The sequence below is a fragment of the Pholcus phalangioides genome, unplaced genomic scaffold (genome assembly GCF_987345545.1).
Source record: "Pholcus phalangioides strain wild (caught in Gottingen) unplaced genomic scaffold, Ppha-v1.0 ptg000009l_1, whole genome shotgun sequence".
NCBI lineage: Eukaryota > Metazoa > Arthropoda > Arachnida > Araneae > Pholcidae > Pholcus > Pholcus phalangioides.
In genome coordinates, this window is record NW_028301602.1 from 37,957,902 (window position 1) to 37,983,399 (window position 25,498).

The 25,498-nt window shown below is 41.0% G+C and overlaps 1 protein-coding gene across 2 annotated transcripts in view; it reads right to left on the bottom strand.

The window, feature by feature from the left end:
• Positions 1-25,498, bottom strand: part of LOC149083032 (adenylate cyclase type 3-like) — a 116,606-nt gene that overhangs the window by 47,422 nt on the left and 43,686 nt on the right. For both annotated transcript variants that reach the window (XM_089236134.1, XM_089236133.1), the window contains exons 5-8: positions 17,447-17,565; positions 13,736-13,847; positions 13,198-13,325; positions 1,679-1,837 (exon numbers count right to left, since the gene is read on the bottom strand). In XM_089236134.1, coding sequence (XP_089092260.1) covers positions 1,679-1,837; positions 13,198-13,325; positions 13,736-13,847; positions 17,447-17,565 — 518 coding nt within the window. The remainder of the gene's footprint in view (positions 1-1,678; positions 1,838-13,197; positions 13,326-13,735; positions 13,848-17,446; positions 17,566-25,498) is intronic.

Sequence of the window (25,498 nt, forward strand, 5' to 3'; positions counted from 1 at the left end):
GAAAAAGCACGAAAAAGAGAGAATTTTTATGCGCCCGATAGATAACCCGGAATTACGTACGTACACGGAAAGCGGGAGCCTCTTCCATCTTCACACCAGAGCAACGAATCAATATCGTCAGACTAATCGATCATCAAACTGGTCATTACTCATTTCCCTATTTGGCATCCTTTCCAATCATTACCTTCATTTTATTTAGCTATTCAAATGAACGTTCGCGTATTTCCCTTTTCGGGTAAATAAAAACTCGACAGCAGTATTTCTCTCGAAATTCGACAATATTGTCAATACAGTAAAACGCACCTCTTTTGCGGACACGGGTGGGTCCAAAAAGTTCGTCCGTAAAAGAGGAATGACCGTTAATCATGCGTTTGAAATGCATGATGAGGGAAATTATTATTTGGTCGTAAAAGAGGAGGGGTGGGGGTTGACCGTTTTGGGTTGTTTTACTATACATCGAAAAATTTCCACTTATACTGCAGTATATTCAAAATATGTTCTGAAAAAAATCCCCCGATAGCGGACGCTTTCGCCGCTGAATAGAATGATAAAAATGACATTTATGTTATATACCCTCTATTCTGGTATCATATGCTTTAGCGAGTCATATTATATAAGGGGACGTCGTGTCGGAGGGTGCGTCTCTTTTCCGTGAGGGGGCAGAATATCCCTAGACACTTGATATGGGAGGGGTATCCAGTTAAAGCAGGAAAGTACGGAACTTAAAGAAGAAGACTATTTCGAAGCACACTCAAAACAGACAACCTTCCAGGACGGAAGCCACACTCCAACTCACGTTCTCTTCTCTTGGAAGATAGATTTTTCTCTTCTCACCTTCTTTAACAACGTATAAACAAACAAAACGCATTATGTGCTGTAAGGCCACTGAGAGTTAGTAAAAATATCCATACTGGGAAAATAGATTCGTTACAATATGATATTTCTCTCGTAATGTCTTGAATCATAAATTTGTGTCATATGACTTCGATCAACTGCGTGCTAAACAAACCCCGGCGATCATCAACCTTTTCACGGTTATGAACCGGTGGAAGCAGTTGTAAAATTTCGCAGACCGCCGGTAATGAGGGAAATAATTTGCGGACTAGAAAGAAAATCAATAAAAGGTTGAAATACTAATTTGTGAAACGGGAAATAATAAGTAAATGGGAGAAATGATTTGTGAATGGGCAAAAAATGAGTGAATGAAAGAAATAATTTGCGGACTGTACAAATAAATAAATAAATAGAGAGAGAAATAATTTGCGGACGGGCAAAAAATAAAAATAACTCGGATCCCCTAGAGACGAATAACATTTAAAAAATCTGAAATTATGCAGCGGCTATATATGAATTGAAGGAATATTTCGCCAACCCCGACAAAAAAATTCTCGAGGACCAGCGGTTGCAGAGAACACTGCGCCAAACCACTGACGTAAATGATTAATTACCTCCGATATTTCAAGGTGCATTGTTTTAGCTGAGATGGTTTTTCAACCGTCCGCGAAACACCACATCCTTGAGGTCTCCCCATTAGGCGAGGATCCAGAGGGGTGGGGGAACCAGAAATTCAGTGGGAAATAATGGGTCCCGTGAAATACGGGACATATATATTCGCCGTACACCCCTTTAACTGCCAACTAATTCGTCAATCAACAAGAGAGATTATATACTCACTCACCCGGGCATTCCGGAGCTTTCCATCTTGTTAGCCAGCACCACATCTCGGCTGTAAACGTCGAACTGCCACTGCGTCTGGCCCATCACTCCGGCCAAAACAGCCCCCGTGTGTACGCCTACCCTCATATCGACGCCGGAGTTTGTCTTCTCTCTCACTGACCTAGTCACAAAAACAAAAAAATGCCTATTTAATCGTCTGTTCACACATATCCGTGACGGCTCGCGTCAGCTACGCTCGTCATGAGCAGTGCAGAATCAGACCCACCAATTCAACAGCTAGTCATCAGTGAGGGAGCGAGTGAGCAATTGAGTGAGTGACTGTATGAGTAAGTGAACGAGTGAGTGAGTGACTGTATGAGTAAGTGAACGAGTGAGTGAGTGACTGTATGTGTAAGTAAACGAGTGAGTGAGTGACTGTATGAGTAAGTGAACGAGTGAGTGAGTGACTGTATGAGTAAGTGAACGAGTGAGTGAGTGACTGTATGAGTAAGTGAACGAGTGAGTGAGTGACTGTATGAGTAAGTGAACGAGTGAGTGAGCAATTGAGTGATCATATGAGTTACCGAGCGAGTGACTATGCGTGACCGTTTGATTTTTCCGTTTCAGTGACCGTATGGAAGACCAAGCAAGTGACCGATCAAGTGACTGTTTGACAGACAGAGTAGCCAACCGACCTAGTGAATGACCGTACGAGTGACCGGTTCTGCAAGTGATTGAGTGAGTGACCGTCGAGAGAGTGGGTGAGTGACCGTCGAGAGAGTGGGTGAGTGACCTTCGAGAGAGTGGGTGAGTGACCGTATAGGTGAACGAGTCGGAGAGTAACCAAGTCACTGAGTGACCGTATGAGTGAACGAGTCGGAGAGTAACCAAGTCACTGAGTGACCGTATGAGTGAACGAGTCGGAGAGTAACCGTATGGTGTTCGAGTGAGTTACCAAGTGAGTGAACGATTGAGTGAGTGACCGTATGAATAACCAAGTCAGTGTGAGTTAGTAACCACATTCTGCCCCTGACTTTTCTTATTCATCAGCCGCTCGTTCGATCGCTCACTCAGTCGGTAATTCCACCACTCACTCGGACACTCAATCGCATACTAACTCGGTCATTCATGTTTTCACTCACCCGCTCACTTTGTCACTCATACGGTCACTACTTTACCCACATCAACTCCGGTCATACACTGCCCATTCGGCAATTTCCAACCAGTAGAGTTGGGTGGGAAATGAAGGGCCATCTATTGGCTCGGTAGGTAAAGAAGTTGTTTCTGATGTTCTCTTTCTTGGATTCTCATACGGTTATTGACTCTATCGTTTACTTAGTCGGTAATTGAACCACTCACTACTCTTTTAATCACTCACTCACTCCTACGGTCACTGACTCTTTCAATCACTCACTCACTCCTACGGTCACTGACTCTTTCAATCACTCACTCACTCCTACGGTCACTGATTCTTTCAATTGCTCACTCACTCGGTCACTCACCCACTCACTTGGTCACTCATACAGCCATTCACTAAATCACTCGGTCGGGGCGAAAAGTCAGGGCGTAACATCCGGGGCGAAAAGTGGTGCCATGAGCAAAACGTTGGGGGCGAAATGTCGAAAGCGAATTTTCCTTATCCCGTATTTACATCATGTTCGAAAAATTCTTTTTCCTTGGTGCCTTCATCATGAAAATACACGGGGCGGCACCGTTTTCTGATCTGCTCCCATCTGACCCACCCTTGTGGGGAACATGGGCTATACCACGTTGTGCTGCGAATTTTGAAATTATTTCATTTTTTAGCCAGACTGCAGCGTCATCTGTTAGGAAAAAATTTGTAAATATTTTTCAAATTCTATCTGACTGAACATTTACCGTTTCTCCAAGTACCAATGCAGCAAACGGTGCGTTTCCACTCTTCCGGTTCTTTTTTAAAATCATTTTTCAAATGGGTCTGTCGATTCTGGAACACCTTGTACAATATATGAATCGATTTTTCTTGAACGCACAAGCTACAGTCGGTCCTCGGTATTTGCGGATTTTATGTCAATGCCGTCTTAAGGCATGGGCCCACCCGGGCACAGCCCGGGGTCTCAATGAGAAAAGGGGGGCCTCACAAAAATGGTATCTGGTTGAGATTTTCGAAAATTTGAATGGTAGGGCCTCGGAAAAATCATTTTGCCAGGGGGCCCATGATGCTCTTAAGACGGCCCTGTTTTCATGTTCACGGTTTTCGTATTCGCGGCCTCTTTCCCAGTTTTCTAGAAAACACCGTTGCACAGTGCTAATCCTCGTATTGGAACAAAAAATAAATTCTACGTGTTGAACAAACGTCCAAAACTGGCACCTCAACAATAGACCGGCACCTGGCAACTGGCACCTCAACACCTCAACTAGAGATAGATCTATCTCTAGGAGATGCTGCCATACCCCCCGCCCCCAAAGGGTTTTCCCTAGTGTTTCATGATATGTTTCAAAAAGACTGTTATTTAAATGTTTCTAAAAGTGAAAACTTGAAAGAAAAAGGCAAAATATTGACAACCAGCTAATATATAACCGGCACTTTTGCCCAGGTTTTCTTCAATTACTGGGAGGATTGAAAAAGTGATAAAGGAATAAACTGTTATACATTATATTGGCAGCATTAAAGAAATGGCAAACCATTGTAAAGACATATTCATGTCTGGAACACATTGATAGGGAACCACGGTAACCAAAGTAAACATTCCGAAAGTGATTGTTGAGGCCCAGGAACCATTGTTGAAGGATAGTTTTTTTGCCCATTTCGGGCATTTGCTCAGCTCTGACGAACTTTTAAAATAGCCTATCGTTCAAGTCGGGTCGCGTTTGGTATATATGCAAAATTTGTGGCGACGATCGATTCGCGGTGACCCGAACGTAATTCGGGCGAATACCAAGGGGCGACTGTACTTTCTTCACAAGGTTCATCCAAACAGCTTGGAGTGGTTTCAATAAAATGGAGCGAACCAAAGGGGGGAAAAAAAATTCAAAGAGTACAAAACCAGATGTTCTTCTGCGTTTTTTTTTTCTCCAGCAGCGAAATCATCGGTTCAAAGGGACATTCGCTGACTTTTTTTAGGTTGTCGAATCGATTCGGAATCGATTTTCTTTTCAGTCGCGATCCATCAACAGTTGTTCGAACGTTGACGCTTTAATATACTTGTACCGAACATCAATTCGATATTCCTCACAGCGACGTGCGTCACATCTATTTCTCGACGCGTTAATTTTTTATTCCTCATCATATTGTGTGCCATGTTTTACAAGATTTCTCTCGTAAATTTGCCACGTTTCAGCCACTTTTCTCGGCGAAACGGATGACCAAGTTCGCCGGGCCAGATCTGCGGAATTTCTGTCGCTCGTGAACCAGAAACTTGTATATATACATGTGGTGACCATATGACCTATATTTTACGGGACATTCCTGTAATTTTTGGTCGTCTAAACTTTTTTTTATATAAAAAATGTCCCGCTTTTTCTAATGTTTTTCGATAAGGTTTAGTTGAATTTTTAAAAATCAAAAATTAAAGATAATTTTCATGACACATATACGATGATAATTACGACATCATAATCGATTATAGTCATATACAATAATTGACAAAAATTAATACGAATAGATCATATAATTTATATATTCATCCGGCATATTTGTCAAACGTATACGTTTTTATGCTGAATGTCATTTTTACCCATTGTGACTCGCAGTAGCCTTCTATTCCCTGCCATTGGTGATTTTTCAGCAATTTTAGGGACAGATTGTGACTTTACTTGCAATACCAATATTTCTTTATTGTAATTAGCAACTTCGCTTGCGTTTGAGGACTTTTTTTACTGTAATTGGCAACTTTTTATTTACCTCTTGATAATTTTTTAATTGCTGTAATTTTCAACCTAAATGGCGTTTGATAATTTTTTTGGATGCTGTAATTAACCACTTAACTTCCCTTTGACAATTTTTTGGCTGCAACTGTCAACTTTACTTGGATCTGAAATTTTTTTTTGGTTGTAATTGACAACTTAACTTGCTTTTGACAATTGTTTTGGCTATAGTTGCACATTTACTTGTATTTGACATTTTTTTTGTGATAATTGGCAATAACCCGTATCGATTCCGATTTCCCTTCGTATCTTTAAGAAGGAAATATGGTCAGCCTAGAGGTATTTAGCGTTTTGTATGTATTGATAGTTTTTACAAGAATACCTTTCGCGGGCCGGGTGGAACCCTTTGGCGATCTGGGAGCAGGCCCGTCTTAAAAGCATTATGGGCCCCCGGGCCAAGAGATTCTTTTGAGGCCCTACTCGGCAAATTCTCAAAAAATTCAAATACTCATTTTTCTGAGGCCCTCGAATATCAGCCCGTTATCTAGTATGGCTGAGATTGTTTCTTTCTCTCTCTCTCTCTGTCATTCTTTAGGAAGAAGTGTTTTCAGTGTCAGTAATTATGATTTCCATTTCACGTTATCCACTTGAACGTAAAACAGCGTTGTAAAAGTTTACACTAGAAATCTTCGGAGAATTCCAGGAACGAATTAATTCATTTTACATTGATTCCTATGGCAAAAATTATTGTTACGAACAATTTTGCTTACGAATGCACTTCACGGAACGAACTTCGTAAACCGACGTAAATGTGTTCATAAACGCCTCTAGTTATGTTAATTGTAAAAGTGCTCAGTATAATATAATTATAAGCAATTTCAGTTCATTTGTAAAAAACTGGACTGCAGAGTCGTTATCTGGATCAACGGCGATCAAATAAAATTTGTGACAAAAGAAGACATTTTGACAAGACCTTTCCTTCATTCCGGGACGTATGGTCACCAATTTAAATATGGTTTTTGTACCTTGGGCAACACATTTTTAGGAGTTGGTGGCAAGTCCCTAGCTTGAGTTCCCCCCGATCTCAACATTTTCAATAACTTTACGCTTATGCTTAGGATATGACACTTGTGCAGTGGACTAAACAAAATTGGAAGGAATAAAGCTTTGAAAATCAAGAAAAAAAAAATCAAAATTTTGAGAAAATTGAATTTGATTTATTCTGATAAAAATAATTGTAAAGAAATTTTGTTGGAAATAAAAAAGAAAATTTCGAAAAAAACTGTAATAAATGGTTGGGAAGGAAAACAATGACGTCACGTGAAAAAATAATTCCTAAAAATCGTGAGACAACAACAACTACGTCCTTCAACATTTGCTTATCTCGGGAGTTGATTTTTTGTCAACAAAGTCGATAAGGTTTTGCGAGGTGTAGTAAAAACAGGACGTTTATCTGTAACTGTAGAGCTCTACATAAGAGCGTCTCTCAAAGAACGTGTTAATAATCGAGACATTTGTTGCTCAAGATTCCGGATCCAATTATGACATCGGTCATCGAAGATTTGGCCCCAGAGCTGCTGCTGAAGATTTTCTCGCATTACATCGAGTCCGAGGGACAAATGAAATTCTCAAGAAATGTCGTACCAGTGTGCAGAACCTGGAGGAACCTTTCGTCGACGCCTTCGCTCTGGAAAAGCATTCTCGTTGAAGATTGGAACTACGTGGTGTCTCTCTCCAATAGAGGGTTACTTCGCCGTACCCAGAGGCTCAAGGTACCAGATACCAACAACCCATATGATACGTACCGCGTTTTACTCGACCCCAACAGTCTATTGGCGGTGCTGTCAAACATCCGCGACCTCAAATCTCTTGAAATATCAGACAACAGCATCGACGTAAATACGATGAAGATTGTGGTCAAACACTGCCCGAATCTGGAACATTTGTATATGAAAACCGTGGGCTGTGCTGAATATGAGCCAATAACGCTCAAAGAACTGGGCCCGATCGTCACCATATGTGGACCGAAATTGAAACACCTACATTTGGCCTGGTGTGTAATAGAGGACAGTGAACAGCTGATTTCAGAAATCGCTGCAAAATGCACAACACTTGAAGTATTCAAGTGGTGTAATCTGCATTCCAAGTTTCCGATTTATAAAGTTGCGAGTGGATGCCCCCGATTACGAAAACTGGAGTTGGGTGAATGTGAGCTTGATGCTACTGGTGGAAGTGATTGCTCTGGGTTCAAACATTTGTCAGTGTTCGAGGCCTTCGATTGTGATTTTCGGAGATTGGACGTGTGTAGTTTACTAAAGAATTCAAACAATTTGGAATACTTGCAATTACTTTGGAATGACAATTTGATTTTCAGTGATGTCTCAAAGATCCCATCCAATAAAGTAAAGTTTCTTAACATAACACTCAACAATTATAAGGACATGCGTTTGGAAGCTCTCGAACAGGCGGTAGACAAGTGGAAGCACACCTTGTTGCATCTCAGGATCTCAGGATTCCGATGTGATGTCAAAAGTGTAATGAAAATTTTTTTAGATGGCAATCACTGTCCGAAACTCGAAGTGTTCTGGATTAACCAAGAATGTGCAGATCGCAGTTTAATGAAGATGTTCATACAAAAGTGTCAAAATCTGAAAGAATTCCAAGATTCTAGCAATTATTATAGAAATCATAAAGAAGTTATGAAGTTTCACGATTGCTTATGAAAATAGAATGCACCTTATATCAGGGGTTGGCAAATCCCAGGTCATCATGGTGACTAAACAAATATTGACATTGGCAGCTAAATTAATATGCACATGTATAACTAATTAGAATCCGAGATAACACAAATTTTTGATAATTATGTAAGCATGTCTGCAACGTGGAAAAAAAGTCAACATGAACATGATTTTAGGCAGTTTTTATTGAAAAAAAATGCTTGGCTCCTAAATTTTCTTTGGATTATAAAGCTTTGCTTATGTACTGACAGGGGTTGATGATTGGTGACAGAGAAATCGGCATCTAAATTTGGCACTTTTGGTTGGTTATGGGGGAATGATCATTAACAGAATTTACAACGCTTTTAATGGCAGCCGGGAATTTCTATTTGTATTTATGATTGAAGCTGTGACCCCCCCCCCCCCCTCTTTTTTTTTTCTTATAAACTGTCAAAAACAACCCCACATAGGGCTTGACAAGTTTTTCATTGGCAGTTGGTGACTTTCCCGATTACTGGCCAGTACTGAAATTTTTTCTGTGTGTGATTCCTAAATAAACCACGAGTATTTCCTGGATTTGTAACAGGGCGAGACAAATTCCAGGTCTCCACGGTGACTAAATTAGCATTGGTGACTAAAATTTTTTTTTATGTGGTTACTTCATTATGTGGTTACTGAGTCAGGACAACACAAAATTTTTAGGGTTCATGTAAAAATATCAAATGGCTGACGACATAGACAATCACAAAAAAAAGAAGTTACATCAATTAATCTAATATGCAATAATTTGCGATTCTCAATCGAAATACGTGGGAAACTACGAAAAAATTATATAAGAAAAATTGAATTAATGAAATATCAAGTGTAAGGGCTGTTTGAAGCATTACTACCTAGATACAATGCAACACCATCTATAGCAGAAGGTCTCCAAGCGAAGTTTGTGACGTCACTGAATAAAGTCATCTCACCGATAGCCATTGGATATAATACAAAGATGGCGAATGCGTTGACCTGCTATATCTAATGGCTATAGGTCAGCACCTCCTATAGATAGAAAGCCTCCGTAGTCTTCTTGTGACGTCAGTAAGTGGTCCATTTTCCCTCTTAGAAATATTCAGGGAAAAAAAAATTCCCTGCTCGTGCCAGTTTCATCGTTGTGAGGAAAAGAAACAATCGGGCTCAGAATTGGCGATTTCTATGCCCCACATCCAATCACTATGCGGTATTTGCGAGTCAATCAGGAAGATTCCACGCCAAAATAAAAAGAAATAAAATAGGAAGATGTATTTCAAAATGTGGCAAACTTGCTAGGCAGTCTGAATGACGTTTATGGCAAACACTGCAGAGGCCTTTAATCTCTAGGAGGTGTTGTATAGGTGAGTTGACTTTTTTCAGTGCCGTCACGAGCTTCGTGCGGAGGCCTTCTGCTATAGATGGGTGTTGAACAAGGTCAGTCAACGCGTATCTTCGACGTCACCATATTAGTAATAGGTGGTTCTAGGGCCCCCCTGCAAGTTTTTCCCCTTCGTTAATACAAGTGTTCGGGAACAGTTTCCTTTTCGTGTCAATTCGGATTCGTACTTTAGATCATTTGATCATTTTTGCCTCACCACGGTCATTTTCTGTGCACGAGGGCTAATTAGACCGGGACCTACAATTTATTGCCGATTCCGAACGACAGGCTTGTTTTTATACTCATCGGTGGTTGGAGCGCTAACCCCTCGATGGGGGACTTCCTGCAGTTTCGTACTTCAGATATATGTGTGAGTGTATTATCGCAACTGATTGGAATCATTTTTTAATGTGATTTCCAAAAATAAAACAATCATAAATTTATTTAATTATGCAATTTGGTCTGATTTTTCCCCTGGTTGTAAGCACTTCTATTTATGCGAGTGCTGCTTTCACTGACAAGGCAAACCATTTTTTAAACTGTTTGTTTTTTTAGACTTTATTTTGATAGAATTCACCCAACCCTTATTTTTTAACATGCGAGAATGATTCAGGTTCGAATCCCTCAAACCCAAAAACAAAAGAAAATTTTAGGTTTGAAGTATTAAATTTAAAAATATTATCGCGTATCCTGCCCCCAGATCAGTGTTCGGGGGCCGGCGTACCTAAACGCAGAGCCTGAGAGTATGGAAATACATTAACTTTGAGAATTCGAGGTGATGAGAAATAGTCTGTGTGCGTGAGGATAGAAATGCAACAGCAACAGTCGATGACCACAAGTCCACAAGCTGGAAAGTCTTGTCGTGAGCAGATTTGATGAAGGATTTATATGGACTTCGGCGAGCATTTTTGAATCAATAGAAATGACAAGTTATTGCTTTCAAAACTGAGAAAAATAGCGAATTTGTATCCCAGTATACCCAGTACGTTGACCATATTTCCTCGAGAGAAATACAGGAAATAGGGATTCCACATATGGGAAAATACGGGACATCACCGATTATCACCAAAAATGGTGCCAAAACTGAACAAAGTTGCCAAATATTGCTGAAATTACGGGAAATGAAGCATTTCTGCAAATTGCAGTGGATCAAAATGAATTCCACGAAAAAAAAACAACGTGCACCAAGTCAATTGTGGGTTAATATTCTTATTTATATTTGAAATTATCATAATATAACTTGTGAGTTAAAAAATAATTGAAATCTTTGACTTCAATAAAGAATAAAAAATCAAGTGGGCTTCATGTAAAAAACAGGAAAACCCGGGACACTTTTACCAAAAAGTCGGGATGACCAGAAAAACAAAAAATACCGGGACTGTCCCGGGAAATACGGGACGTATGGTCACTCTGAACAAACATGGTGAGGAGGAAAAAAGTTCAAGGACGGAAGAAACGGTTCCTTGCAGCTGACGTCATGCCTTCGATTCTTTTCTTATCGTGCTCAAAGATAGCTTTTACATGAACGACTTCCACTCCCCGTAAGCCCTGCACGACCCTTCACGCTGACGACAGCACGGTCGCCCAGTGCCACCATAGCCCACTGGGGGCATTGGATGCCCTTTAAAACAATGCTAGAGAAATCGACGATGGAATCCTGAGAAACAGGAATGCCGTTGAAATTTATCGGGAGTAAAAGAACACCATGCATGCAAATGCTACCTGGGGAAGAATAGGAAACCGTATGCAAATCTGCTCATAGTAAATAAAAAGTGCAGACGCCCGCCCTATGAAGTTATTCCAGCGTGCAACCTTTCTAACGGCCGTATTCACCAACACAGTTTCAACTGCAATCGCAGGTTAAACGTTCAGCGATTGACACGGATTGGTTAAAATCCTTAATTTAACCAATCCGTTTCGATCTTCAATCCTTTCACCTGCGATTGCAGTTGAAACTGTGTTGGTGAATACGGCCGTAAAAGTTGTAACGCAAGGGATAATGGCGCACTTTGGCAATACTGAGTCCGTTATTCACTGTAACGCAGAGATTTTCATACGGCTTCTTCTTCTCCAGGTTACATTTGCATGCATGGTGTTCTTTTTCTCCCGATAAATTTCAACAGCAATGCAGTTTTAACGTTTGCGGAGCGGCAATTTCGAAACGCTCATGCACGTTTGCGTTTCATGTTAAACCATGCATTCTTTGATGACAATTGTTTGTATTGGTGTGTACAATCACCTCTTAAAGTTTTCCCCCATCTTTTATGAATCGGAATCTTTTATGCATATGAATTATTATTAAGTTTTCCTTCAGAATCCTACTTACAGAATCCTTCTCCATAGCTTGATAAAAATTATGGCCCATAATTAATATACACAAATAAAAATACGTACATATATATTCGATATTTTTTTCCAGGTTTTTATGTCAAAGTAGGCTGATACTTTTTTTTGTTTTTGATCCCTTTGAAAGTATTAAATTTTTCACTCTTTGTGACGTTTAATACCAGTTAGGCGAAATAATACAAAGAGAGAGCACCTCTGTGAACCATAGGAAATTAATTCTAAGTTACCTCGGATCCCAGAAACCTCGTTTAGGTCCATGATAAACATGCTAGTAAGCAGGGAAGTCTTAAGAGTATCATGGGCCCCCGGGCCAATTGATTTTTCTGAGGCCCTACCAAACAAATTATCAAAAATTTCAACCAGATCTAATTTTTGTGAGGCCCCTTTTCGCTTTTTGCCACAGCCCATGCCTTGGGGGCCACAGGGAGCACTTGTTTGCCAAGAGCTCTCGCACCGATCTTAAACAGGGGAATAGCTGACCTGAAAAGAGAGCCGAATATAGAACCGATACCATATCCGCGCTGCAGGTTTGAACCTTGATAATATGAGAGTCCATGGCCGGCTTGATTGAGGTAGTGGTGCTACTATATTGCTCATACGGCATTTTCACAGATGTTTCAGTCGAAAGTGAAGTTTCACTATCACCTTTCCACGATCGAATGATACAAAACGTCCCGTGTGCGTATTTATATAAATGTGAATCGTCTCGAAAGTTTTCCTCGCAAGCCCAACGTAGTGACCCCTTTCAAAAGAATCTCTCCGTCTTGACCCGTAACCTAGACCAGCGGTTCTCAACCGGGGGCCATATGGCCCAGGGGGGTCCTAGGATATTCCGGGGGGGGGGCCACGGATGAAAATCTTGAAAAAGGGGAGCCACGGCTACTGATACGGGGGCCTCGAAGAAATTTGTGACATTAAATGTTTTTTAGTCACTCTGGCTAAAAAAATTTAATTTCAAACAAAATGCATATGACGTATGATGTATATGACAACCATACTTTTATGGGCATCTTTTTATCAGCCACCTCGTTGGGCATTTTGCCTGTTGGGGCGTTGTATTTGTATTAAGACGGCACTGTCTGGGAGATGTGCCACAGCCACCTAGATAACCGAACCACCTACTTACCTACATATGTGTAATTTAGGAGATCGTGATTGTGCACCTCTATCCTATATAGAGAGGTATCGATTGAAATTGCGAAAAGATAACGGAAAGGTAATGATTGATTAGTTTGTTACCTGATAGCATCGACCATACTCAAACCCATGTGGACGCACAGGACAGCGTGATCTGGTCTTTCTTCGGGAGCTCCGCTGATGCAATAGTAGCAGTCGCCCAAGATCTTGATCCTCAATTGATGATATTTCTGGAAAATTCAATCAGTATAACAGTTATAATTCTTCATTCGTTAAAAGAGTTAGAGCAAGAAGCACACAAGTCATATCAGAATAAAACCAACCAAATTTCTCTCTCAAATGCTGTTATCGACTACTGCAGTAGTAGTACTTAACCGTACATGCGCCTCGTACACAGTTCTCTACGGAATTTCTAACGATCTGGTACACGCTGGAATGTGCGGGTACGTGTCGTGAACCTAGTGGGAAAATTGTTTCTGTTTAATGCTTGTTATGTGTACTCCTGCCATATGCTATCAATTTTTCTAACTGTTGGTGAAGTGTGATAATTGTGTGAATAATTGTAGCGTTGTAGAGGTCTATTAATCTATGTTGTTGAATAATTGTACCGTTGTAGAGGCCTGTTAATCTATTCACTCACCTCAGAAAGTTTGTCGAACCTGGCGAACAACTCGTTCAATATTTTCACGAGTTCAGGGGCGGGTAGCGTTGAGGAAATGGCCGTAAAGCCCACGATGTCTGCAAACAGAATGCTGTAAAAATAAGAGAAAATTCGAAATAGAAATTTAAAAATTCTTCTGAAAAATAGGATTTCTTGGATGATATGCCAAAAAACGAATCTTTGGGGAAAAAAGTGATGTGATGTCCGGGTCCCATTGTATACTGGGCAAGTTGCGCTACACAGGGCCGTCATTTCAACTTCTTCCGGGGTGGGGGGCAAATCACATGTGCTCAATGTATGTATATATATATTTGTATACATACCATTTTTATTGTATTTTCAAAAGCCCCCTAAATGACGGGCCTGGCGCAAAACAATACATTAGTTTCATTCCCTCATAACACGCATTATTAGCGTGAACTGCTGTGTATAGATCGCAGCCTCCTTTAAAAAAAAAAAATCCTATGCTGAGAAGCAAATCTCGGGCCGAAACAACATCTCCATACTATCGCCATGCCATCTGGGGGCGGAAATCGCTGTAGTTAAGGGTCAGAGGCTGCAGTCTCCACTGAGCCCTTCACGCTAATAATGCGTGTTGTAAGGAAATGAAAAGTCTGTTTCTGGTGTTCTGGTTAGCACACTTGTCCAGTATGCAAGGCGACTCGGGTTCAATTCCCGGAGGAGACAAAAAAGTCACTTTTCTTTCTAAAGATTTGTTTCGACATAATATCCAGAACATTATAAATTTCCTAAAGAAAGCATTAGGCGGATCTATTGAACCCGTCAAAAAGAACGGAATAAAATTTATATGTGAAGGGTGAGAATTTAGTCACAATGTGATCGCATACCACGTCCAATGTGCCCGTTTGAATGCGCGAATATAATATAAATTGCCGAAACTCTGTCGTAAAGCTGCGAATACGCAAGGCAGGCTCCTCTTTAAACTCTACACGAGTCGACGAATAAAATACGTTCATTCTCGACTACCGATAACGTAAGTTTGGGCAGGGCCGTAACTAGGATTTTTTCCGCCCGGGGCAAACATGATTCAGCCACCCCCACAATTTCAAAATTCGGTAATTTTGTTATGGTGTTCATTGGTCTCACTTAAAACTGCCATCCCCCTAAATTTTACCATCCGGGGCAGTTGCCCTCCTGCCCTCCCCTAGTTACGGCCCTGGTTTGGGGGGGGGGAATTGAAACTTTCCTCGAATCTCGCGGGTCACCAATCAACACCAGCTATGGAAGCTCTACTACTATAGCTACTCTACTATAATAGCTGGTTTTTGCATCAACTCATGTAATTAGCGACATCTTAATTGCAGAGACCAACGGATCCCCGACTTAAACAGGGGCAAAAATAATTAATGGATTTTATTCATTCTAAAATTATTTCTTTTATCAATTTAATATAATTAGTTATGAAATAATTTTTTTTACTAATTCTGAAAAAAAACGTTTTGGTTAATTACAATTCAAATTCATTAATTCTAAGATAATTTTTATCTGAAATCACTTTGAATGATTATTTAATTATTTATTTCGGTAGCTCCGAAATTATTTTCCTTCTCACTGTATTTCGAAAAATGATTTCTTTCAATAATTATGCAGTCATTCTTTTATTGTGATTGTGGAATAATTTCTATCAGAAATTAAGAAATTATTTCTCTCGTTGATTTATGAGTTATTTGTTTCTGAAAGTCTAAAATTATTTCCTTCAAAAAAGTGAAAAATTATTTCCTTCAAAAAAATTTAAAATTATTTCCTTCAAAAAAAGTCTGAAATTATTTCTTTCAGTGATTCTAAATTTTCATAAATTCTGGAATTATTCCTTTCATCTATTCCGAAATTATCTCTTTCATTAATTCTAGAATTTATCGTTCTTAAATGTTTTAAACCATTTTCGGAAAATTGCCAAATGCGTCCAGCTAGCCATGCTTTGAAGACCCTTGAAGAATGTCTAGTGTCTTCAAAGCATGGTCTTCAAAGTCATTTAAAGGAATCAATATAGAGTATATGTAAGCTAAAATTTACTTGTATTTACTAGAATAAGACTCCATCAGCTTTTAGATACCATTCAGTTGCTTGCGAATAAAATGGATACCATTATGATGAAAGATTTTGATTAATCTGATGCTATTACACATTCTCAAGCTGCATTAAGCCATCAAGAAACAATGGCTCAGCGTATTCTCACGAGTCGCTGCATGAAAATTCCTGTACCAGTCACGTTGCGGACATTTCTCAGGCTGTAGCTTCAGAGCTTGCCATCCCGTAGTCGCAATCTGCTTGTATTATTTCATCTTGCTTGCTATTTTATTTGGCTTGTATGTATTACTATCTCTGAGATGTTTGGAAATTGTGGAATGTGTATGCGATGGACGTATGCAATATTTCATTTTGCATTTTACATATTGAAAATATGTTTCCCGAAGATGGCTTTACGGTTAGAAGTCCCGTAGGATATGGACCGAGCCATCATACGGATAGTTGGTTAGTCCCAATCTGCTACTATGTAGTTTCGGAAATTTGTCTGTTCGGAACTTTGAAAGACAAAAAACACACGAAAGCGTGCAGTGCAGGTACGTTGTATTTTGCCGAATGTGTTGCTGTACAATACGGTGCAATCAGTCTTTCTCCACGGACTGGATTTTATCCACAATCTCATCACTAAATTAGATGCGTGCCAGAATGTTTTGGTGATTTCTTCCAACTAACAAAAGCACATTACAACTGTGTATTCTTTTGAATTGCATTTAATCTTTACATGTAAAATTACATGTCCCAACTGACTGATTCATCATCGCCGAGCCGAAACCGCTAAAGCTATAAATAGAAATTTGCTCAGTAGTTTTATTTTAAAACGTAGAGACTCACATTAAGAAGGGAGTTTTCAAAATTCAACCCCTGAAAGGGGAAATTTTCAGAAATCCACCTGAGCGAAGCCGCGGGTAACAGCTAGTTCTGTATGTATCGTTCAGTCCGTCTCAAAAAATTCCACTCAAACGGGTTTTATTCGATCGATTTTAATATTTCCGAAAGTAGAAAAGCTTGGAAAAGTTATATCTTAATGCTTCCCGCACGCCCACGATCTCACGATCAATGAGCTTATATCGCAAAAGCGACAGAGCCTGGGCGTGCTCGGTTCTATACTATACTATATCTTAATGCCACGACGGATAAAATTAAATAAAATGAATTTGTTAATCACAGTGGACGACGCTCGCTATCGACCGCCATATAAAAAACAATTGAGCTAAAATGAGATCAAACTTGTACTCGAAATAAAAATACGACAATAGCATTCATTTGGAATGTAATTATTTTACTCAACAGCCCGATGAATCCAAACAAATGAATATGGGGGGCTGTTCTGTTTCATTCTCGCTGTTCTTCTAGTTCTGTACGGGACAGATAATTAGATTCTGTAGTTACCAGTAAATTATTTGCCGAGTTTGATTTGATTTTTCTTGAATTTTTTTTATTTTAATTGAACCGAGATGTGCAGCGTGCGAAAAGCAGAAGCAGGTACGCGATGCCAACAACGACAGGCCAGCGAACGCGCACCCAATACGAGAAATTACGATCGCGAGGAGGAACCCGCTGATCTTGAAAACGTTGCGAAAGACTATCCCCCGTCGTATAAGGTAAGTTCAATTTAAAACGATTTTCCATTGAAGTGATTCTCACCTGACGTTCTCATGTCTGCTCATATAAATTTTCTTGAACTGTCCCTGGACAACAGCTCCGAGATCCTCTCTGATTTCGGCAGCGACGTGTTGAGGCAAAACCGACAGCAACAGGCGCTCCTTCAAAGAAACACAAATCAAAATGAAACAAATCTCTCATAATTAAATTCTATTTGTACGACAGGTACTTTATATCGGGAGGGGGGGGGGGTGTCTAAACTTTCAGATTTTTCTAATCCACACCGTAAACAAGAAAACGTTTTGACCCTCAGTGGGTGAAAACAAACTGTTTTAGGTCACTGAGGTTGTGTAGCCACAACTTACCATGCAACCAGCACAAGGTATCATTTAATGACTTTCATTGGTAACCACCTAGACCCGATCTAAGTCCAATCGAGCCGCTCTGGTGGTCGAGTAGTCATAGTGACCGACTTTGACCCCTCGCTCTGTCCCCATAGAGGATATAAGCTGGTCACCCCCACAGGGTTTGGGTCATTGTGGAAGAGCGATGCGATGTCCGGAGCACTAAGCACCGAAAGACCACCAGCTGGCAAGGAGACACAAAATTGACGTTGCATTGGACAGGTGCTTGAAAAGACATGACATCACCAGCAGGCTTCTAAGGAAACCCCGCGAAAAACTAAACACATATATGTATACAATACTGTATGCAACAATTACAAAAGACACACAAATAGGGAACAAAAATGTTATACCAGCACTCGGGGGGATACAAAATACAACGAGGGAAAAATGACATGTGGAAAACACTATGCATGTAACAGGCAGAACGCAAAGAAATATAGAAGTGAAAATGTAGCGTGCTATATGATGCAGGGCGTAACGCTATACAACTGCAGTGAATTAAGAATTTACAGGAAGCATATGGAAATATGACATTGCGAGGACCCGGGTTCGAACACCACCGGCGCCACAGTGATGGTCAGCTGAAATTAGAAGGGTGGTTATCGACTTCAAGGCGTAAATGCGGGCCGATCTCTCCATTAAATAGTCTCGCCACAGATAGCAACAGGTCTACAACGGTGGAAATATTCAACCATTACACTTCACTCACAATATGAAATATAGATGGCAGCACTAAAATTTAGGAGAACACTATATGCGCACACAGACCGTCAGATACGCAACTCACACTTCCGGCCAGGGCCGGCATTTCAACTTTTTTCCGGGGGGGGGGGGCAAACAACATGTACTCAATGTATGTATGCATATATATATTTGTATATATATATACCATTTTAGTGTATTTTCAACAGCCGGGGGGGGGGCCAACGGCCCCCTGACCCCCCCAAATGACGGGCCTGCTCCCGGCACAACTCAACCGGTGGTAAATTTTCCGTGGCGATAGACCGGAGTTGTGCTCGCTTCGAAAATAAAAGAAAGTCCAATCGAGAGGCTGTAGACCTTAGGGGCCATTAGCACAATTTTGTCAGCAGCTTAGAATATTTCATATCTTCAAAAAGGGGTGGTTGATGACGTAAGCAAGTTTCAAACCCTCCTCCCCCCTTGTCACCAAAAGTCAGCAAATACTTGAATGACCCTTATCAAAGAATAATGGGGAAATTCACAGGTTTAAATTTGTATAGTTTGCAAAAAATTGCGTGCCGTAATTCGTGATAAAGACGTCCAACACAGTACAGTTAACCCCCCCCCCCCCACTCTTTTGCGAAAACATCGGCATGGCAAAAAAATTCGTCCGTAAAAGAGAAGTTTGAGCCAGGGGTTTGAAATGCATATTTTTCAAGGGGAATTATTGTTTAGCTCTAAAAGAGGGGTGACCATTTAGAGAGGTTCTACTGCATACCCCCTTTTTTTGGTCAAGCAGTGCATTGTTTAAGTATTCATTTACCTTAGTTTCAAATTACTCGTTTGTTCTCATGAATACAGTAGTGTTCATTCAGTCATTCCGGGCTACACGAGGCCAGTGGATTGGATACCCCCGCTTACTTGAGAGACATCAAACTATAATGTAGTAGAACCCCCTCTTGATGACACCGCGCCCCCCCCCCTTTCATGGCCGAATGAGGAGCTTATTTTCAAAAGGACGCATTTCTACACTCTTTTTTTTACGAAATGTACTCTTTAACGTTTATGTGTGTGAATCTCTGTGATAAGCGGTATCAGATTATGCAACCGGGATCATTCAAACTGGGATATTTTTGGTAGAAATTACAATGTGAAGTTTGTCATTTCTATCAAAAGGGAATAAACACATCCACCTTTTTCACATACACTTCGGTGTCTTTCATCTCTTGATAACAGGCACGCATGGGACGAAAATTTCGTCCGCTAACGAGGGGTGTCCGTTAATGGATAGTAAAATACATTGAGTCCCGTATAAATGTAATTCAAAATTGTGTCCGTTAATAGAGGTGTCCGCTATAGGAGATTTTACTGTAGAACGATCGTGTTTTTTAAAGTTATTCAGGAGAGAGAAGGGTACCCCCCCCCCACTCCTTCCTGTTCTCTCTCTCTCTTCTCTTGGCTAGGTGAAACTTGCTGGAATCAAAGGGTGGCGTAGAAATTACCAATTTTTCCAGACTTAACCAGCTCCAATTTTGATATCAAAGGGTAACATTTTCCCTAACTTTCTTTCAAAAATGGAACATTCACAAAATTTAAATGTGGATAACTTCCTTGAATCTTGATCAAGAAACATAATATTTAAACATTCTTATATACCCCTTGAGTTTGCTGCTACCTGTTGGGCTATTTTCCACTTAAACAGTACATTCTAGAGGGGGGAAAAAAGGAGTTTTTTCTTAACCCTGCTGTAAATTTAGTAAAAGTGAAAATGTTCCCCTTTTAAAAATACGCTCTTCAAGTAATAACTTCCCGTTACATAATAAAAATTTGCATTGCAAGCCCCAAATTAACGGTCACCGCTCTTTTACGGACTAATTTTTCTGTCCCACCGCGGCGTCCGCAAAAAAGAGGAGGGTTTCAATATTTGAACTCTAAATATAACAGGTGAACAGATCTGTTTTAATCGGCAATAATTCTAATATTTCGATGCAGTGACGTGTTTTTCCACCTTTGGTGACGAAGCATTCACGTTTTGCATTAACTTATTATTTGTAGGGCATCGAGAAATACCCGGTTATAGTCCGAATAATACGAATACAAAAGCCACTGGGTTTAGCAAATGCTCCGAAGTGAATTGTTGTGGCAGTTATTGACTAATTGCGTTGGTGGGAGGTTGTGAAAGACCTACTTATTGATTTGGTTCCGAATGATTTTCACTTTTTTGTTCCACTCAATAAGCATCTTGGAGGACAGGGGGTTTGCCCGCACGACAAAGTGATTGATGATCAAACGGAGCAACCGACAGCATTGTGAGCTGCAAGAATGCAGAAGCTCGGTAGCCAGATGAGAGAAATGAGAGGAACCAGAAAAGGGCGGGGGGGGGGGGGCAAGACCACCGATCTGCCTCGTTGTCCTCAACACAGGTTTCCAACTAGTGTTCCGCGAAACCCGAGGGTTCCACGAGACTTCTTCTGAGGTTCCGTGGTATCTAAAGACGTGGAATTCATTTCATTTGGTGTTGCAATAAAATATAGGCCATTTTACAATAAATTCATAAGGTGGGAGGGGGGGGGGAGTGCACTTTAAAAGCCTGTGGTGGCTGAGTGGTCATAGTGTCGAACTCGCAATGCGAGGACCCAGGTTCGAACACCCCTTCATGAAACATTTTCCATGGTTCTTATCTTTAAGGCGCGAATGCGAGATGATCTCCCCGTTGAAAAGTCTCGCCACGGAGAGCAACAGGCCTACAACGACACAGTTATTCAATCATTACCACTCCACTCATAGTTCGAAAAATTGACGGCAGATGGCAGCACTACGCATGCTAAAATCTCTTCATTGAGGCATAGTGGCGGGCCATGATCTTAGGAGGGGGGCAGGGCACTTAAAAAAATGGCGATGGGGAGGTTCAGTCATTAAAAGAGCAGCTGACTTTAAGGCAAATATTAACAAATTTTTTATGCTCGCGATGCAATTGGAAATTTTAAAATGTCCTGTCTAAGATCCAGACTCTTGTTGATCTCGAGAGACTGTCTATCGCATTAACTTTAACATTCGTTAATGTAAGTGGATTTTCTATTTCCAATGTACGTGGTGCATAGGTAACAGGGGGATGTGTGGCATTTTACTGGCGAATCGTTGATCTTAGATGTATACTTCCAATGAGAAAAAGTTTCCAAATAACGTGCAATACTCGGATATGTCATTGATGTTTCAAGGAGTTATGTAGTTATTAAAATAAAATAAAAGAAAAAAATACTTTTTTATGCAGTCCTCGTGTGCCCCAAAACTCAATTAAAAAGTGGTCGTCCCTGATGTCTACAAAAAAAATTGCATGTTTCTTATTCACTGACATATTAGAATTCGTAAAAAAAATGGAGGAAACAGCTCTAAATACGAAAAAACCGTTTGACCCGCATTTAACGCTGTTTCTTCCCACCTTTCCTCCGTTTTTCGAATTCGAATATCTGAGTGAATTTTACACTTAGAAACATGGGAATGTTTTTTTTTGTTGTTGGCATCAGGAAAGACAGGGCAACAACTTTTCAATTGGAAGTTGGAGCACGGGGGCAGGGACACGTACAATTTTTTTTTTTTTTTTAATAACTATATAACTCACTCCTTGAAACACCAATGACATATCTAAGCTCTACACGTTATTCGGAAACTTTTTTTTTTACTGGAAGCATGCCTCTAGTATCAACGGTTTGCCAGTAAAATGTCATACCCCTTGTTCGCTACGCACTCTGCATACGGTAAACTGGCTGTATGAAAAGATATTCATGTATATAGGAAAGGAAAATTCATCTCTACCCTTACGGGAATTCGAATCCCCCGGTCTCTCGTATGCAGGGCAGCAGTGATCAACCTCTAACAAGGAAAGGGGGAAGGTTCTCAAGCTGTCGTCCTCAAAAAATTGTGAAAAAAATTTAGTACATTCATTTCATTCAGGAACACATAAAAACGAAAAAAGCAGCGGGGGAATGCAATTATTAGAGTTGAAAAAAATTATTTAAAATGATAACAGACTTACCGCCTCTTGCGCTTCTTGGCGATATCTATATAAAAATTATTAACTGTTTTAAAACCAGTTTTATTTCTTTCCTCCCCCCCCCCCCGCTTCCTCTCTTTGTCTGGTCTGTACCAACACCACCTATAGAACAAGGCCTCCGCACGAAGCTCGTGGTGTCACTGAAGAAGACCGTTTCACCTACTGCCATTGGATATAGCAGGCCGACGCATGCGATATCTTTACCTTTTTTTTGCAGTATATCCAATGGCAATAGGAGAAACGACCTTCTTCTTCATTGACGTCACATGCTTCGTGCGGAGGCCCTGTTCTATATAGGTGATGTTGTCTGTACCTGATCATGTTTGAATGACATGACTCTAACACTCTGGGGGGGGGGGGGGGTTGCTGGGTTTTTATATTTATTCTTGGCCTCTATTGGCGCTCAAATTTACAATTTTTTTCGAGTGGCTTATAATAATACCGCCGGTTTTTTTTTTTTACATTTTTGTATATACAGTATTTAAATGTGTAGAATCAGTGGTAATTATTTTTTTCAAAATTTTTTGAACACGCCACCCTATCTTTGTAAGATATGAAAGCAGATAGAACATTCCCTTCTTGGGGGAAGAAATATTCTATTTCCATATCTGAATATTTCCGGTCATTTATGATTGAAATTTCATTACAGGTAGTACCACTCGTCCTATGTCCGAGGTGTCGACCCGGCAAAATGATCGTGTGCAACGAGCCCCTTCCGTCAACTGGATGCGAGTGCGTTCCGGTGAATCTACCAGAGGACGATCGCGCCGTTAAGAAAGGAACGCTCGTGCGAGTTATCGGTGAGTAAACGTTTAAAACGCAACGTTCCCTCTTTCCGTCAGAGTGATTCGGAACTCATTGAACAAAACTTATTTTGCTTATTGGATGCAACGCAAGTGATGAGCCGCTAGCTGGCACTGAACGCACACAGCGCTGGTTTTGCCTCTTATATACAGTGATTTCTATCATGAATCGCGGGAGGGATGGCTGGTTTAAAGAATAAGGAAAAGATGGACATGCATTTCTCTCATGTATGGATGGTGCCACAATCAAGTATGCTCTGGAAGCTCAAAGTCTGCGTATCTTCCTGACGAATCTTCCTGCGAGACGAAGGATAAAAAAAAAACGAAGGATTGCGTAGTTGTCTGTGCGCAACTGGCTCTTTTGGCAGCGGTATGCGAGACACAGGGCTTGTCAGGAGTGACAAGACTCCTGAAATCAGCCATCCTTTCTGTAATTAACGATAGAAACGGCGATAAGTGAAAAAACCAGCGTTTCATGCTTTCAGTTTCAGCGCCGCCTACCGGCTGTCATTCCATTGCAGGCATTCTCAATCTGTGCGTCGCTCACCTTTGTCAGGGGAGCCACGGAGCGGCGGCCCTAACAAAGTTTTTTCGAAGATATTCTTTGCTAAACCGCTCTAGGGAGCTGCGGATAAACCTTAATTAGGGGAAAGGGCTCCCTGGATGGAAAAAAGCTTGAGAACACGCCCCTCCCCACTGCGCTAATGCATTGTTCGACGAAAATTGTTCTTTAATCCCTTGAATTTTTCTCATAAGTTCTGAATCACCCTGTATATATTAGTCCGTCATATTAGGGCCTTCAATCTTCTCGAATTAAAAATAGTTATGAAATTCGATAGGGGAGGCGCCTTTCCAGTGTCAGTGCTCGCGCGTCCGAAACCGTCCGTTGCTCGCAAATCGTATGGAGAGATACGTGCGTTGTTGCACTCGTTGTCGAGCGTTGAATCCGAGTGAAGTTCCAAATCAACGACAAACTTCGAATGTGAAACGCGTCCAACCATCGGCGCCAGCGTCACCATCTCGGTTCGGTCTCGGAAAAGCCGTGGGTCACAAGGACAAGATCGACGTTCTCGGACAAGAGAAAAAAGGTGAGACACCGCCATAGCGCCCCCCAAGGGTGGGCTGACGTAGCTCCAGCCCGGGGGGCAGACAGAGACGATTCTTTCCTTTTTCTTAGCTTTTTGTTTACTGTAAATTCACTATAGAGTGGCTCTGGGGGTCCGCTAAAGATCCTGGTCTAAGGAGCTCTTCTGCTCTGTGCTCAAGTCTATATTCATCTGGGAAACTCAAGTGCGTGTGTACAGTAGAAAGTGGTTTTCATAAAGTTGTCCGTAGACTCCCCCCCCCCAAGGGTCCACAAGTCGTTAGAAAAGGGTCAAAGGATGTGTTTGAGAAAATATTTCCACTCTATTTTCTGCTGTATAATAAACCCTGGGATTAGTAGTGTGAGCAGGATTTTCTTAAAGAAAGAGAGGGGGGGGGGCTCCTTTTTTCCTCACCAGGAAAGGGGGAAGGGGTTTCGTTTTTTACATAAAAAAAACGGGGGGGGGGAGAGTTTAAACCTCTATAAATTGCCTCCACCGCGTATGCCAAATGTCTGGGATCGTTGGCCCACTCGGTGTTTGACCAAAAGGTTTAACATCGCCTCAACTCATGGGCCTACCTAGATACGACCTCGTGAAAATGACATCTGATTACAATTTCGGAGAGTAAGTCTGTAAACTGGTGAGCAGATACTTCTAGCCAGATGGGGGGGGGGGGGTTTCCGGAAAAACCCGTGTCCTGGGAGGGGGTTGTTATAATGCTGTTGAAACGCCCTTAGGTTAACGGAAAGCTGTTAATCGGAAAACACCGTAGGCACATTTTACTGTAAGTTCACCGACAACAATTTCACCGATAGGAAAATTCAACAACAAACAAAATCACCGCTTGGAAAAATCACCATCAAACAATTCACCGGCCAACAATTCGTCACCAGTGAGTGAGTGATCGAGTGTTTGAGCAAGGGAGAGTATGCGTGAGCGAGTGACCAAATGAGTTTGTGAATGAGCTACCGAATAAGCTATGAGTGACCGCATGAGTGAGTAAGTAACCGTATGAGAGAGCAAGCGAGTGAGTAACCGTATGAGAGAGCAAGCGAGTGAGTAACCGT